This window comes from Accipiter gentilis, chromosome 7, assembly GCF_929443795.1.
Source record: "Accipiter gentilis chromosome 7, bAccGen1.1, whole genome shotgun sequence".
Lineage (NCBI taxonomy): Eukaryota > Metazoa > Chordata > Aves > Accipitriformes > Accipitridae > Astur > Astur gentilis.
The window spans coordinates 13535104-13550290 of NC_064886.1; the positions used below are offsets into that span (position 1 = coordinate 13535104).

General features: G+C 62.8%; 2 protein-coding genes across 4 annotated transcripts; both read left to right on the forward strand.

The window, feature by feature from the left end:
• The first annotated feature begins 168 nt into the window (after positions 1–168).
• Positions 169–10559, forward strand: HCN3 (hyperpolarization activated cyclic nucleotide gated potassium channel 3). Of its 2 annotated transcripts, none has more exons than XM_049805233.1 (8): positions 169–749; positions 3380–3872; positions 4029–4190; positions 4687–4905; positions 5366–5512; positions 5616–5856; positions 6450–6614; positions 7136–10559. In XM_049805233.1, exons 1-8 carry the CDS (start codon positions 439–441, stop codon positions 8278–8280), a joined length of 2883 nt encoding a protein of 960 aa, XP_049661190.1. In that variant the 5' UTR covers positions 169–438; the 3' UTR covers positions 8281–10559. The 2 variants fall into 2 exon arrangements, with proteins under 2 accessions (XP_049661190.1, XP_049661191.1); XM_049805234.1 differs by having other exon boundaries at positions 170–749; positions 3443–3872.
• A 1968-nt stretch (positions 10560–12527) lies between these two features.
• Positions 12528–15169, forward strand: FDPS (farnesyl diphosphate synthase). 2 transcript variants are annotated; one of them, XR_007506678.1, is made up of 9 exons: positions 12528–12765; positions 12854–12994; positions 13072–13152; positions 13249–13371; positions 13609–13697; positions 13955–14027; positions 14181–14258; positions 14335–14644; positions 14766–14849. XR_007506678.1 is itself a non-coding variant. In XM_049805236.1 (9 exons), the coding sequence occupies exons 1-9, from the start codon at positions 12628–12630 to the stop codon at positions 14964–14966; spliced, it is 1059 nt and encodes a 352-aa protein (XP_049661193.1). In that variant the 5' UTR covers positions 12528–12627; the 3' UTR covers positions 14967–15169. The 2 variants fall into 2 exon arrangements, 1 of the variants encoding a protein (XP_049661193.1); XM_049805236.1 differs by having other exon boundaries at positions 14335–14469; positions 14766–15169.
• Positions 15170–15187: the final 18 nt, after the last annotated feature.

Consider the following 15187-nt stretch of genomic DNA (forward strand, 5'->3'; position numbering starts at 1 on the left):
GTCGCGGTGCGAGCCCCGCCCCTCTCTCAGCGGCGGCAGGGCGGGGCCGGGGTGGGGCGGGGTCGAGGGGCGGGGCGCGGCGCCGGCCGTCGCCTCCGGAGCCCCGCCCGCCCCGCCCCGGCCCGCCCGCCGCGGGGTCCCGCGCCGCCGCCGCCGCCGCTCGGGCCTCGCTGCTCGGCGCCCCGCCGCTCCGGTGCCGCCGGCGCCTCCCCGCTGGCGGCGAGGCCCGGCCGCCACGCCCGCGCCCAGAGTGTGCGCAACAGGCGGGCGCCGGCGGAGCTGCGGGCGCCGGCGAGCGAGCGCGACCGGTGACCGAGCGGTCGGGGGCGGCGAGTGAGCCCCCGCCCGCCCGGGGCCGGGCATGTGCGGCAGGGCGACGGGCAGGGCGCCCGGGCAAGGGCGTTTGAAGGAAACGTGAGGCGCGGCGGCGGCGGCGGCATGGACGCGGCGGCGGGCCGGAGCCCCGAGCCGCGGGAGAAGCCGCCGGTGCTGGACGGGGAAGCGGCGGGGGCGCCCGCGGGGACGGCGGGCGCGGCCCCGGCCTCGCCGGCAGCGGCGGAGCAGATCGTGGCGGAGGGCGAGGCGACGGCGGCGGGCACGTTCGTGCAGCGGCAGCTCGGGGCCATGCTGCAGCCCGCCGTGAACAAGTTCTCGCTGCGCATGTTCGGCAGCCACCGGGCCGTGGAGATCGAGCGGCAGCGGGTGAAGTCGGCCGGCGCCTGGATCATCCATCCCTACAGCGACTTCAGGTGGGACCCGGGCCCCGCGCCCGCCCCGGTCCCCGGTCCCGGTCCCGGCCCCGGCCCCGGCCCCGCCGCTGTCCGTGGTGCTGAGCGCGGCTCCGCCGCCCGGCCCGGCCAGGCCCGTCCCCGCCGCTCCGCCGGCGACCGTCGGGGCAACAAGTGACGGGTGCCGGGGCTCCGCACCGGGCCAGGGGGACGCGGTTTCCCACCGCAGCCGGGCAAGCCGCCGCGGGGCCGGCCCGCACCGGTGCCTGGGGCCGCGCTGTCCCGGCCCCTTCCCCATCCTCGGGTTGGCCCGCTCCCGTCCCCACCGGGAGCACAGACAACTTTCTTCTGCCTCAGCCCCTCCCCGCGCCCTCGGGGCTCCCGCTGGGCCGGGGGCAGCCCAGCCGAGCCGGGGACCTCCGCTGACGCGGCCCTGGGCGTGTGAAGGAGGAGGCGGGGGGGGCCTCTCTTTGCCTCCTCGCACAGCTTTTCCCCCCTCCCTTCTCCAGGCTGTTTTTAATTCCTGCGTCTGGCGAGGAGCTGCGCCGTCCCCGGAGGGACATGGGCCCCACGAGCTGTCCGCAGAGCCTGCCCAGCACGGGCTTCGTCTCCATAGCCCCGGGAGCTGCTGGGAGAGGGCAGGGCACCCAGCGAGGAGCCGGGCCTGGCTCACGGTGTCACCGGGATCATGGGGAGAGCTCAGGGATGGATGATGTGGGAGGAACTGGGTGTCACGGGGATGTTGAGTCATATAGGGTGAGCTTTCTCTACGGGGAATGAAGCTGCCAGGCAGTCATCTCCTGCAGCAAGCTGTGACACGGCTGATGTCCCCAGCCTGGTGAAGCACCCTGGAGTGGGGCCGGCACCTGCCGCAGGTCCCCGGCACCAATAGCCGGCTCTCCTTTCCACTGGGCCCTGACCTACCATGCACGCCAGCTCCCCTGCACTGCTCCAGCACGACACCAAGGGCCGTGAAGCCCTTAGAGCCCTTTTCCCAGGGAAGTCGCCCCAAAGTTTGTGAGCCTGAGCTTGGCAGGAGCAGTTTGCGCAGTCAGTGACATGAAGCGAGCTGGCAGGTAGACAGCCAGTAGGATTACACCGGTGCTGATCACATTATGAGGATACATAAAGGCCGTTGAGATCAGGGCCCTGTGCATTCAGCTTGACACAGAATAAAGGACAGGGGCTGTCCTGAAGAGCTTAAGCCTAAATCTGAATCAAGAGCTCCCAGCAGGTTCAGGGGGGCAGGCAGTTTCCCTGCTCAGTGTGCGGTGTTTCTTGGGGCACAACATGGGGGTGCAGGAGACAATTGCTCAGCCAGCTCAGGCCCCTTCTGCCTCACCTGCCCCAGTAAACCTCGGCCATGGGTGGGAAGGCGTTAATTTGTGCGAGGCTCTTCAGCCCTGGGGGAGCTCCCCAGGGAATTGGTGCCCCCCTCCCTGCCAGGCTCTGGTGCTCTCTCGATGGAGGAGCCTCACATGGGGCCACAACTGCTCGACTGCTTCTCCTCCCTCCTCCTCCCTGCCACCTGCAGAAAGGCTGGTGCCTGTGCCCCACCGAGGACGTGGGGTACGAAACACCTACAGGCTTCTTGTCATGTGCAAAGGCCAGTTTGGATCCATGAGGCACTAAGAATTGCACTGAGGTCACCTTTGGAGATTCAGGTCTATACCCACAACCAGGGCTGGGACTAACAGGCGCACCTGAAGCTGGGAACTGGACTTGCTTTTCCAGGCGCCTATAAAGACTTTTGAGTGAGGAGCCCAGGAGTCCACCAAGCTGTCACAGGAGCTGTCACAAGCCTTGTGAAGAAAGGCGTTATGTGCGTTTGTGTGAAGAATGAGAACATCCCAGCCACATTTGCATGTGAATGGGGATGCTGAATTTCATGGCATAACCAAACGCTGATCAACTGCTGCCCCGTGTCTCTTGGCTTTTCCTCCAAAGCCTCTAAGCTTGTCCACTCTCAGAGAAAGGAGGTGGATTAGGGGGTCCTGCAGGCCCAGGGCTGTGTAGCTCCTGCCCAGTGCTTGTGAGCAGCCCCTTTGGGGTTAGACGCGTTCCTTCCACCTTCCCCGTGGTGATGGCACTTGTCTGTCCTTGCTTGGCTGCTGCCTGGCTTACCCATGCTACAATCCCGACAGCCTCCCTGGGCTCCAAGTCCCTCAGCTGCCTAAGGAGCTCGGCACTCGGTTTGCATAACCAGCAAAGCTTATTCTAAATCCCACTAAGCCAGCCTAGGTGGTGGTGGTGAGTCTGCAGGGATGACAGGGAGCTCCAGGGAGCAAAGCCCATGTCCTCCTTGAGTGTTCCACATGGCAGATGTAAAGTTTGGGGTGGGGGCATACATGTGCATGCACTGTCATGCTGCGAGGAGAGGGAGGAGCAACAGCCAAGGTCCTTGAGTGACAGCCTCTGTTCCTACACACACAGGGTGATGTTTTCTCCCCCAGACCCTTGGCCCTTCTCTGCCTTAAGAGCCGGTGCAAAATTGCTCCTCTCCACACACATGTACTTCCATGTGTCCCAGCCAAGCAGCAGGATGTTAGTCATGTGCGTAGGCAGGCACATGTGCATGTGTCCTGAGCGCCTGTCTCTCCACAATGTGTTGAACTCTCTTAACTTTGAACCTCGGTTTGCTTTCTAACCAGCTGTGTGCTGCCTCTTCCCACTTCTCCCTGCCCTGCTCTGTCCCCTGCCCTCCCTCCCTGCAGGTTTTACTGGGACCTCATCATGCTGCTCCTGATGGTGGGGAATTTGATCATCCTGCCCGTGGGCATCACCTTCTTCAAGGATGAGAACACCCCTCCCTGGATCGTTTTCAATGTGCTTTCGGACACTTTCTTCTTGGCTGACCTGGTGCTGAACTTCCGGACAGGCATTGTGGTGGAGGACAACACGGAGATCATCCTTGACCCTCACACCATCAAAATGAAGTACTTGAAGAGCTGGTTCCTGGTCGACTTCATCTCTTCCATCCCAGTTGACTACATTTTCCTCATCGTTGACCTGGAGACTCAGGTGGATTCTGATGTCTACAAGACAGCCCGGGCCTTGCGCATTGTCCGCTTCACCAAGATCCTCAGCCTGCTGCGCCTGCTGCGCCTCTCGCGCCTCATCCGCTACATCCACCAATGGGAGGAGGTGAGAACTCCTTGGGGGGTCCAAGGCCCCTGGCCAGGGTCTCGGGCCAGATCAGGGATCCCCAGCTGTGGGGTACGGCTGGCTGGAGGGCGGGGGTTCAGAGGGCCATTCTGGGAAAAGAGTTTCTCTGTAGCTCCACTCCTGCCTCTTTCCCAGATCTTCCATATGACATATGACCTGGCCAGTGCTGTGGTGAGAATCTTCAACCTCATCGGCATGATGCTGCTGCTGTGTCATTGGGATGGCTGCCTCCAGTTCCTGGTGCCCATGCTGCAAGACTTCCCTGAGGACTGCTGGGTCTCCATCAACCACATGGTGGTGAGTGCCCTGGGCAGGGGCAATACTGGCCATACATCTACCAGGGGGAGGAGAGGATTTGGTCATATATCTCGTATGCTAAGGCTGGAGCTGCCTGGATCCATGTGCTGTGTAGCAGTATCTCTCTGGTCACAGCCTTGCAACAGCAGTGAGATGGAGTAGAGGGAATCTACGCATCACCTTCCCGTCTCAGCCCACCTTGGCTGCTGCTGGAGTCAGAGCACCCAGGGGAATCCCTCATACCCTGCCCAGGAGGGAACAGCGCAGTGGGGCTCCTGCCTCTTCCCCAGAGCAGGGGCTAGTGCAGGGTCAGGGCTTCACACAGTCCCCAGTGCCTCCTCCTGGAGCAGATCTCTGCCCTTTGGACTTGGACACATCAGAAACCTTTTTTTGCTGGGGCTTTGGACTCCCTGGCTCGGGGAGGGGTGACTAGAGGGTTCAGCTCAGCAGCTCCTTCCAACACACCCCCCCAGCGCCGCTCTTCCCTCATTTGCAGAATGACTCCTGGGGGAAGCAGTACTCGCATGCCCTGTTCAAGGCCATGAGCCACATGCTCTGCATCGGCTATGGCCAGCAGGCACCTGAGGGCATGACCGACGTCTGGCTTACGATGCTGAGCATGATTGTGGGGGCCACCTGCTATGCCATGTTCATCGGCCACGCCACTGCCCTCATCCAGTCGCTGGACTCGTCCCGGCGCCAGTACCAGGAGAAGGTCAGTGGGGTGGGGTTGTGAGTGCCTGGGGGAAGATGCCCTGGCACAAGTGGGTCCAGCTCCAGAACCAGCTCAGTGTGGGCTGCCCTGCCCTGCAGATTCCTGCCCTGATGTCTACCCATGCCACTCACCTGGGGGGTGTGGGAGGTAGGGTCAGGCTACCCATTTGGATAGAGACACCCCATTCATGATACTGGGGTTCACCCTAGCATAGTGAGATCCCATGCTGGCCTCTGCCCTGGGACCCTCTGCATCCTGAGTGCACAGGGGTCCCATCCTCTGTCCCGGACATGGCCTTTGGGACCGGGCCCTGGAGCAGGGGTGCCTGGATCCCAGCTCCAACAGCAGCTGCTTCTCACTGCCAAGAAGAGGGACAGCATTGACCAGCTGTGCCACTGGCCTCTGGTGCGGTGCAGCTTGTTTCAGTGCAGTCCTGTGTGGCTCTGCCTTGTCCCCACAGTACAAGCAAGTGGAGCAGTACATGTCATTCCACAAGCTTCCTGGGGACACGCGCCAGCGGATCCACGAGTACTATGAGCACCGCTATCAGGGCAAGATGTTTGATGAGGAGAACATCCTGGGGGAACTCAGTGAGCCACTTAAAGAGGTATTGGCAGGCACCCCAGTGCTGGTGACTTGGGGGAGGGGGGGCGGTGCTTGCTGGGGTCAGGCTCGGCAATGTCTCTGCTGACCTGCTCCTCACCCCACAGGAGATCATCAACTTCAACTGCCGCAACCTGGTGGCCAACATGCCCCTGTTTGCCAATGCGGACCCCAACTTTGTGACAGCCATGCTTACCAAGCTGCGCTTTGAGGTCTTCCAGCCTGGGGACTTCATCATCCGTGAGGGCACTGTGGGCAAAAAGATGTACTTCATCCAGCACGGGGTGGTCAGCATCCTCACCAAGGGCAACAAGGAGACAAAGCTGTCTGATGGCTCCTACTTTGGGGGTGAGGCTGGGCTGGGGGACCTGGAGAGCAGAAGGGAGTGAGAACTGCCAGGAGGCAGGAGCTGGGGCATCCCTGCTGTTTCTGCCCATCCCCTTTTTCCCAGTGCCAAAGACTTGGCATCCAGCTCACACTGGGCTCTGGGCCTTAGAAGTCCACCACACCTGTTCTTATGGGGTACCTTGTCTAGCGTATTGAGTCAGAGCCCTGAACTCTGGCTGTCTTGGGCAGAGGGGCCATCCGCTCACCTCACCTCTGGCCAGAGAGGAGGGTAGTCTAGAGCAGAGCATCTGAGCCAGTTTACAGGCTACATACACAGGTTTGGGAGAGAAAGGGGCCAGGCCATCACAGCAGCCATGCCCAGGGATGTCTCTGTGGCTTGGGGAGGGAGGAAGAGGCTGTGCTTGGCTGAGGGCACAGCCGTGGCTGTCCAGACTCCCGGGTCTGTCCCTCCTCCTGGGTCATGCTCTGTTTCTGTGCAGGGTGTTGGAGTGCTAGGCAATCCTGTCCCTGCTCTGGCTGCCATTATCGGGGGAGGCTGTTGGGAAGGGGATGGATGGCTGCATCATCCTGACACCCAAACCTGTCTCCTGCAGAAATCTGCCTTCTGACGAGGGGCAGGCGGACGGCCAGTGTGCGAGCTGACACCTACTGCCGCCTCTACTCCTTGTCAGTGGATAATTTCAATGAGGTGCTGGAGGAGTATCCCATGATGCGCAGGGCCTTCGAGACGGTGGCCATGGACCGGCTGGACCGCATAGGTGAGAAGCAGCCCCTGGGCTCAGCATGGCCGCCTCTGTGCCTGCTCCCAGGGGCCACAGCACCCCAGCCCCATGGGTGATGACATCACGGACCCCATGCATCACGGCATCCCAACCCCATGGGTGCCCAGCAATGAAGATAAGGGGGAGCACAGGGAAGGAGCTTGCCTCCAGGATCCCTCTCTCCTCCCAGGCAAGATCTGAGCAATGCTGTATGACAAGCTTCCCAGGGGGGCTGTCACCTGCCCCACACTCATATTTGCACTGTCTGGCGCCCCCTCGCCTGCAGAGGACAAGCAAGACCACAGCCCCCAGCCCCCAGCCTGGAACTTTGGAGCCAGGACTCCCCTGTTTTGTCCCTGCTTCACCCTCTGCCCCAGCCTGGACCCTCCCCAGGGTCTTGCTTCCCTTTGGCACACCGCTGAGGTTTTACTGTCCCTTCCCCATGGCCACCCTGCCCTCCACAGTATCCCCAAGAGCCAGCATTCCCAGGGTCGGTGACACTGCTGCCTCCCACCCAGGAAAGAAGAACTCCATCTTGCTCCGCAAGCGAGCCGAGCACAGTGCGGGGCCCATAAACAATGAGATGATCCAGCAGATTGTGAAGCACGACCAGGACATGGCCCACAACATCCAGGACCTGCAGCAGATGGCAATGGGCCGGGAGCTGAGTGGCAAGCCGGTGATCTGGGAGCCGCTGGTGCACGCGCCCCTGCAGACAGCTGCCGCCACCACCAACGTGGCCATTGCCTTGACTCACCAGCACAGCCTGCAGGCCCACATCTTCCTGCCACCCTCCTCCATCTCCAGCCCACTCTCGCCTGAGGCCACCTTGCTCACGAAGCAGGTGCGCCGGTCCCAGCCCAGCCTGGGGGGCTCCCGGCCCTCCTCTGTGAGCTCTCCGTCAGGGGTGCAGTCCCACCTCCAGACGCCCGCTGCCGGTTCGCCTTCCTCCCCCATGGTCCAGTCCCAGGCACCCCTGGAGAGCGGTGGCCAGAGACCAAGCCATGGGGGGCAGCCCCTGCCACGCACGGCGCAGAAGGGGGACCTGCCGGCGGCGGCCAAGCAGGCCCCAGCTGGCTCCCAGCCTCAGCTCTCCAAGTCCCGCGGCGCCTCGGTCTCCACCTCGCTGCTGCAGCAGGCAGCAGGGGCTCCGTCCCCCAGCTCAGAGCAGGTGCTGCCGGCGGGGAGAACGCTCCACTACAGCCTGTCCCGAGCCACCGGCTCCCACATCTCTCTTCTGATGCAGCCCCAGCAGCTGGTGAAGCACAGGAGCACCCAGGGCCTGCCGGTGGGGCGGCTCACCCAGGATGTCCGGCTCCTCTCCGCCTCCCAGCCCTCCCTTCCCAATAAAGTGGCCCAGCAAGCCGATGGGAGCTCCTTGCAGCAGGGCAGGAAATCCGCAGGGAACCTGGCCCGCAGATCCTCTCCCTCGGTAGCCGGACTCCTCGCCAAGCCATGTCCGGGGATCCCAGGCCAGCCAACACACTCGCAGCAGATGCCTTCAGGATCGCTGGCTCAACCCAGCCGCTCCGTGGCGGGAGCATCCACCCCACAGTCCCCGGTCTCCACATCCAGGCAGGCAGCAGGTCCCTCCCGCAAGGGCTCCGTGGCCTTCAGCCCCGAGGTGGAAACAGGGAAGCCCAAACTCCCATCCAACATGTGAGTCCCCAGCGGCACCCATGCACAAGCAGGAGGGGTCCTGGCACTGTGGCGGCGGCAGCAGCGGCGGGAGAGGCAGGGCACCTGGCAAAGGCCTCCAGCCCCGGCTCTGTTGGAGGGAAGACAAGGTGAGAGGCAGCACCTGGGGCCGTGGACTGGCTCCTCCGGGCATGGGGGCACAGCAAGGACAGGTGTGGGGCAGCCCCAGAGCTGGCCCAGCTGGATGAGGAGGGGGCTCTGCTGACTGCCCCAAGGAGGGCACCCTACCTGGGCCCTTCCCTCCTTGCTCCATCACCATCTGTCCTGAGTCCTGCCCTCCTCTTGGAGGCCACAGGATGGGTCAGAGCCCTTGCCCAAACTCTGGCCTCCCTGGGGAGCCCAGCTCCCCACAACTGCTGCTTGGGGGCCAGGGCCCCCATGGCCTCTCCTCGGGGCCAGACCAGTGCTGGTGGCTGCTCCAGCAGCAGCCAGCACATGTCCGCCTTGATCCCCAAAAAGCTCTGCCCAATGCCCTTGCTTTTTGGGAGAGGAGGGAGAGGCAGCTCCCGGGGCCCATTGCCGAGGGCAGAGTGAGGGGGCTGGAGCCCACAGCAGGGTCTGCCTGGGCAGACAGAACGCAGGTACCCAGAGCCAGCGGGGGCCAGGTACCCCCTCCCTGAGGCCCTGGCAGGTCCCTTGGGGCACAGTGACAGGACCTGGGGGTCTCAGGCAGGGTTCCCCTGGTGTGACGAGTGCCAGGTGTTGGAGCTGGAGGCAGATGGGTCTCCCACTGAGCAGCCCCCAGATGCCTCTCCCTGGCTCAGGGGAGCATCTTGCCTCAGAGGTGCTAGGTCCCCGTGGGGTTGGGATGTGCTGCTGGGCAGGGCTCTGTCCCCACACCCAGGCGCTGCAGCATAGACCCATGCTCAGGCAAGGGGGCAGCCTGGGGAGACCCAGCTGCCTGCAGCTCCAGGAGGATGCTCAGAGGGGATAGCCCAGAGGCAACCCCGCTACCTGTGGCTGCTGGGAGGATGCTCAGCCTGGGCTGTGCTCCTCCCCTGCCCTGCACTCCGGTCTCATTTCCAGACTGCCTGGAGATGCCGGTCACCAGCATTACAGCGAGCGAAAGGGTATCATGAAGAGATGCCAACCCTGGGCAGCACCTGGATGACGTGCAGGGCCATGGGGCTGCCTCCCCTTGCCCTCCTCGGTCTCTGTGCAGGAAGGCAGGGTCCCAGGGTCCCTGCAGCCGACCCACATTGCCCCTCCAGAGCCAGTAGTCAGCAATGTGTGTTCAAGTTGTGGCTCTGCCGAGCAGCTGAGCTCTGCTTACAGTGTCGCTTTGGGCCAACTGTGTTAACAGTCCTGGTTAGAGTAGTGTCCCCTCCTGACCCCGCCACGCTGCGCAAGCTGCTTCCCACTACTGGAGTCAGGAACCATGGCTTGTAGTCGTGCTCTGGGGCTTGGCTGCCACTGAGCAGGGCCTGCCAGACCCCTGGTGCAGCAGGTGAGGGTCTTGTTCCACGCAATACTTCTCAAAGTGAGGTCTTCAGTTCTCCCCCCTCGTGTTTTGGGATGTCGGGACCAGTCCGGACTGCAGGGCTGCTTGGGGAGCCCAGCCTGCAGGGCACAGCAGCCCAGCAGGAATCCCTTCAGCGTGTCCATCGGACAGGATGTCCAGCACTGCCTTTTTTTCACGGACTTCAACTCCCCTTCCCCGCCCACCCCCATGTCCCGCTCCATCCCCATGGTTGGTGTCTCCCTGGCAGCCCCTCGGGAAGGGGTCTGCAGCCAGGCTGCATAGTCAGATGTTCCTGGGCTGCGTTTACACTGCGTGATGTAGATGTTTTAGCCGTCATCCTAGGTGTCCCCCGCAGAGCACGCGGGCTGGCCCGGATAGCACCGAGCACAGCTCTGCTTCTGCTGGCTGCACCACCGGTGCACCCTCCCCACACCGCAGCCCCCTGCCAGGAGCCAGAGCCACCCTGTGCTCCAGTCACCACCATGGTGGACCCTGGCCATGAGCTGCGTCAGCTCATTGCCCCAGTGCCCCATTCTGGTGGGGAGGCAAGAGGGTCACCTGGAAGGGCGAGGGCCGGGGGTGCCGGCTGTGTGCACACGTGTCTCTGTGGCATGCGTGGGAGTAAGTCTAGCCACCAAAGACCATGATCCTTCACTCTTGCACTCACGGCAGTCAATGTACAGAGCTTGTAGTTTTCATATCGCAGAGAATTTAAAAGCATTTTTTTATTTTTGGTTGTTGTACATAATGGATTTAAATAATAAAGAGAGATTCTGAGCCGGTCTGGAGGAGCCTCCTTCGGCACCATCCGCCGGCACCCCAAGCACCCTGCCTGCCGGGACAGGACAGGGGGAGATGCCAGAGTCCCCCTCCTACTTAAAAGCCAGATCTGATCCTGGCCCTCTGCAGAGCCAGGAGCAGCCAGGGCATCCTTGGGTGCCTAGTGAAGGGCCTCTCCCCAGCCCTGCTGACCCAGGCAGCGCAGTGGGAGCCCAAAGGCAACAGGTCCCCTCCCACCCACCCCCATCCCTTTGGGCCCTGGGGAGATTAATGTTTAATCTTTGGTTATTTTCCCCTCCCATCTCCCTTCCATCTATTAACATGGGGGGCGGGGGAGGTTTGATGCCGCCTGATTGCAGAGCAGACTCTAGGCATTAACTAGATTAAACGAAGGTCATGCAGCGTGAGATGGGCTGGGGTGCCTGACCCACAGCAGCCGGGGCATTTGTGGCACACAGCCCCATGCAGCGGTGCCAGTGCACCCGGCACGGGTCTGCGGGCACAGCTTTGCTCTGACTGCACCCCTCCCTGTGCACCCCTCCTCAGAAGCTCCTGCCTCAGCACCCTGTTGCAGCAGCATCAGCTCGGTGCAGGCAGGACACCAGCACACGCGGCCATCGCACAGTGCCCTGCTGGCTTTCCGCACAGCAGCTCTGCTGTGGGGCTGTGTCACACGGGCAGCCCCTGCCCACACCCCTGCACCCAACAGCTGCCAGCAACCCTGCCGTCAGCAAGAGTTAAGCTCTGTGATACACGATGAGATCAGAGCTCATTAGTGGTTTCTTTCTAATTTGATTATTTCAGATTACACTGAAGCCAGCCTGATTAAGAGTGCGCGTAGGCTAACGGTCCCCCGCCCCAGCATCCTGCTGGAAGGGTGGGCTGCACTGCCAGTGCCCAGGCCTGGCTCTGCCCGGCCACTGAGCCGCTCCACAGAACACACCAAGGCTGCCCGAAGCAGAACGAGCATTTTCTTGGAAGTACAATTCCGGCCCGCGTTTCTCATGGCCAGCCAGGATTTACCCACCATCTGCGGGGCTGGGGCGCTCAGGCAGCCAACGCAGCTGGGGCTGGGGAGAAGGCGAAGGGACGCGCTGGCTCCCACCGTGTCCCAGGGCAAGGCAGAGCCCCGCTGCCCGCCCCGGGGGCAAGGGCAGAGCCCTGTGCAGCTGCCAGCAGCCCGACCCCAGCTCTGCGAGGGCACCCGACCCCTCTCCCGGGGTGGGGTGGCTCAGCCCGGAGCCCCCGCGTTCCCGGCTGCGGCAACGGCGGGTGCGGGGGATTAGGAGGTAAGAAGGCAGAGATTAATTAAACCGGGGTTATCTGAGATTAGACGATTAGGGCGGATAAACGGGAGATTGCCAATCAGCGGCGCCGGGGCCGGGGGGCGGGGTGTGCCACCGCAGAGCTGCGCCCACCCAGCGTGTCCCCGGCCCGGGTGGGTGATGGCGGCGGGGATGACGGGAAGCCAGACTCTCCCCCCCCCCCGGTCCCCAGGCTCTCAGCCACAGAGGTGTCTGCATGGCGTCCCACCACCCGACACCTGCACCCCCACACCTGCGCTGCATCCCCCTGTCACACTGCACAGCGACCCTGCCGCCCCCCAGCTTCCCCCCGGCTACAGTGCACCCCTCAGCTGCCCTGCACCCCCCACCTGCCCGCACCCCCTAGCCCTCGCCCCGGGCTGTGCCGTACTCCGGCCGGGCAGTCGCTCCATTCGCTCTCTCCACCAGTCAGCCGGCTCGGTCCCGCCCTCCCCGCGCTCTTACTGGCTCAGCCTCCTTGGCCTCATCCTCATACGATGGAGCGGGCCAATGAGCGCAGGCGCCAGCTGTGGCCAGGGGCTGACTCCGCCTCCCGCGCGGGGCACGCCGGGGATTGTAGTCGGGTGGCGGGGAAGCGCCGGCTGTCCCCGCGGCTCCGGACTACGCGTCCCGGCGAGCCCCGCGCCCGGGCGGAGCGCAGCGGGGCGGGGCGAGTCGAGTCGCCTCGCCTCGCCTCGCCTCGCCTCGGACGCCGCTAACGCCGTCGGGGCGCTGGTGGCCGGCCTGGGCCGCGGTCTCGGTCACCATGAGCGGCAGCGGGGTGCGGGGGGCCGCGGCCGAGCGGGAGGAGTTCGTGAGCTTCTTCCCGCAGATCGTCCGCGACCTGACGGAGGACGGCTTGGGGCATCCAGAGGTGGGCGACGCCGTGGCCCGGCTGAAGGAGGTGAGGGAGGCCCCGGGAGCCGGGGGAAGGTAGGGGCGGCGGGGCCGGGGCTGCCCGCTCCGGGCTGCCCGCTCCTGGCTGCCCGCAGGTGCTGGAGTACAACGTGCCAGGCGGGAAGTGCAACCGCGGGCTGACGGTGCTGGCCGCCTTCCGGGAGCTGGCGGCCCCCGGGCAGCAGGACCCGGAGAGCCTCCGGTGCGCCTTGGCCGTCGGCTGGTGCATCGAGCTGGTAAGAGCTGGGGCGGACGGGGGCCCCGTGGGTATCCCGGAGGGACCCCCACCGTCCCCTAACCCAGCCTCTTGCAGTTCCAAGCCTTTTTCCTGGTGGCTGATGACATCATGGATGCGTCCCTCACCCGCCGGGGGCAGCTCTGCTGGTATAAGAAGGTGAGAGGGTTCAGGAGGCCCCTGTCCACTGGGGGAGGGCAGGGAGTCCTGTGGGGTGAAGGTGTTTTGTGACACCTCCCTGCCCTCCTGGTGCAGGAGGGGATCGGTCTGGACGCCGTCAACGATGCCTTCCTCCTCGAGTCATCTGTCTACAGGCTGCTGAAGAAGTACTGTGGGGAGCGCCCCTACTACCTGAGCCTGCTGGAGCTTTTCTTGCAGGTGAGCCTGGCCCCTGCATCCCCTTCCCACAGATTTACCTTGGGTCTGGGCTGTTTCTGGATGTTTGGTGGTGTGCAGGTCTCGGACTCTTCCTTGAGTTCCGGGGCATCCTGCCAGGCGTGCACCCTTCCTTCAGACTTGGAGAGGAGTCAAAATGGGCTTGGGTTTGGGGTTTTCAGTGTGCTGTTGGGACTTTCCTGGGGGACTGGATGAATAAATGCTTTCTTTCCTCTTCAGACTGCCTACCAGACTGAGCTTGGGCAGATGCTGGACCTCATCACTGCTCCTGTTTCTCAGGTGGATTTGAATCGCTTCAGTGAGCAGAGGTAAAGAGGTGGAAAGAGCAGAGATGCCAGCCCTGTCGTGGAAGGTTGGCTCTGCTTACAGTCCCTTCCAGACTGTGTAAGAGAGACAACGGCTTGCTGAAATGCTGCTGTCACCTATCAGGCGTTGCTCACGCTGTCAGAGCTTGGGGGCTGGTTTGGAGGGAGATGCTGGTTTTTCCTGCTGGCCCTGATCTGCAGAGCCCTGATGGGAGAGGAAGGCCTGGGCTTTGTCACTGAGCGTCATTCCCCTGTCGCAGGTATAAGGCAATTGTTAAGTATAAGACGGCATTCTACTCATTCTACCTGCCCGTGGCCGCTGCCATGTACATGGTGAGTTTTATGCAAACAGTCTCAGGAAGGACCTAACCTTTGGTATGAGGCTGTCAAGGAGTGGAGGGAGTTTGGGAGATGGGAGAAGTAAGGGTGGAAGGCAAGTACTGGAAGGGCTTATTCCTTACCCCCCCCCCCTCCCCCCCCCCCCAGGCTGGTATTGACAGTAAGGAGGAGCATGACAATGCCAAAGCGATCTTGCTGGAGATGGGTGAATTCTTTCAGATCCAGGTAGGAGGTGGCTCCCCGTCCCTCAGTGCTTGTAAGACACTGGTTGGGGCGCTCACGTGTTTCCATCTTTGTACAGGATGATTACCTGGACTGCTTTGGGGACCCGGAGCTGACGGGGAAGGTTGGCACTGATATCCAGGACAATAAGTGCAGCTGGCTGGTGGTGGAGTGTCTGCGTCGGGTCACACCAGACCAGAGGTGGATCCTGGAGGTAACACCACCAGGCTGACAAACCCCCTGGAGATGGGGGAGAGGTGGTGTGGACTCCCTCCCTGAGGATACAGTGTAGAGGGAATGTAATGCCATAACATACACCTTGAAAAGCCATGTGCCGGCCTGCAGAGCTGCACTGTGCTGCTACCTGGCTGGGAGAAGGCTTGGTGGTTGTGAGTAGCGTAAGACAGTAGCAGGGAGAACAAGAGGTGACTCCTGCCCTGCTTTGAATGAGCAGCTCTGGCAGTGGCTGTAAGCTGGACCTCAACCTGACTTGTTCTGGTGTTTTCTTAGGAGAACTATGGCTGTAAGGAGCCTGAGAAGGTGGCAAAGGTGAAGGAGCTCTATGAATCTCTGGGCATGAAGGCTGCTTTTCAGGAGTATGAGGAGAGCAGCTATCAGCGCCTGCAGGAGCTGATCAAAAAGCATGCCAACCGCCTCCCCAAGGAGATCTTTCTTGGCCTAGCTCAGAAGATTTACAAGCGCCAGAAGTGATGGTGGGCCTGCCTGTGGACTGCTTGCTCCCTTGCTAAGGGGGCCTGGTGGGTTTGCCCCCCCACCCCACCCGTAGCTGCCTTGAGCTGGTCCCTGCCCCACCATCCAGTGGGTCTCCTGCCCTGGGGTGGGGTGCCAGGGGCTGTTTGTAGACCGTGTGTGGGGGCTGCTGGGGCTTTTGTAGATCATCCACCAGCCTGTGTGTCAATAAATATAAATTA

What these genes read in the sequence shown, in the direction of transcription:
- FDPS (XM_049805236.1), top strand. Translation starts at nt 12,628, where the DNA reads ATGAGCGGCAGCGGGGTGCGGGGGGCCGCGGCCGAGCGGGAGGAGTTC. An exon ending in CCGTGGCCCGGCTGAAGGAG is followed by an intron (nt 12,766 to 12,853) that starts GTGAGGGAGGCC and finishes GGCTGCCCGCAG; the next exon opens with GTGCTGGAGTACAACGTGCC. An exon ending in TGCTGGAGCTTTTCTTGCAG is followed by an intron (nt 13,372 to 13,608) that starts GTGAGCCTGGCC and finishes TTTCCTCTTCAG; the next exon opens with ACTGCCTACCAGACTGAGCT.
- HCN3 (XM_049805233.1), top strand. Translation starts at nt 439, where the DNA reads ATGGACGCGGCGGCGGGCCGGAGCCCCGAGCCGCGGGAGAAGCCGCCG. An exon ending in ACATCCACCAATGGGAGGAG is followed by an intron (nt 3,873 to 4,028) that starts GTGAGAACTCCT and finishes CCTCTTTCCCAG; the next exon opens with ATCTTCCATATGACATATGA. An exon ending in GGCGCCAGTACCAGGAGAAG is followed by an intron (nt 4,906 to 5,365) that starts GTCAGTGGGGTG and finishes TTGTCCCCACAG; the next exon opens with TACAAGCAAGTGGAGCAGTA.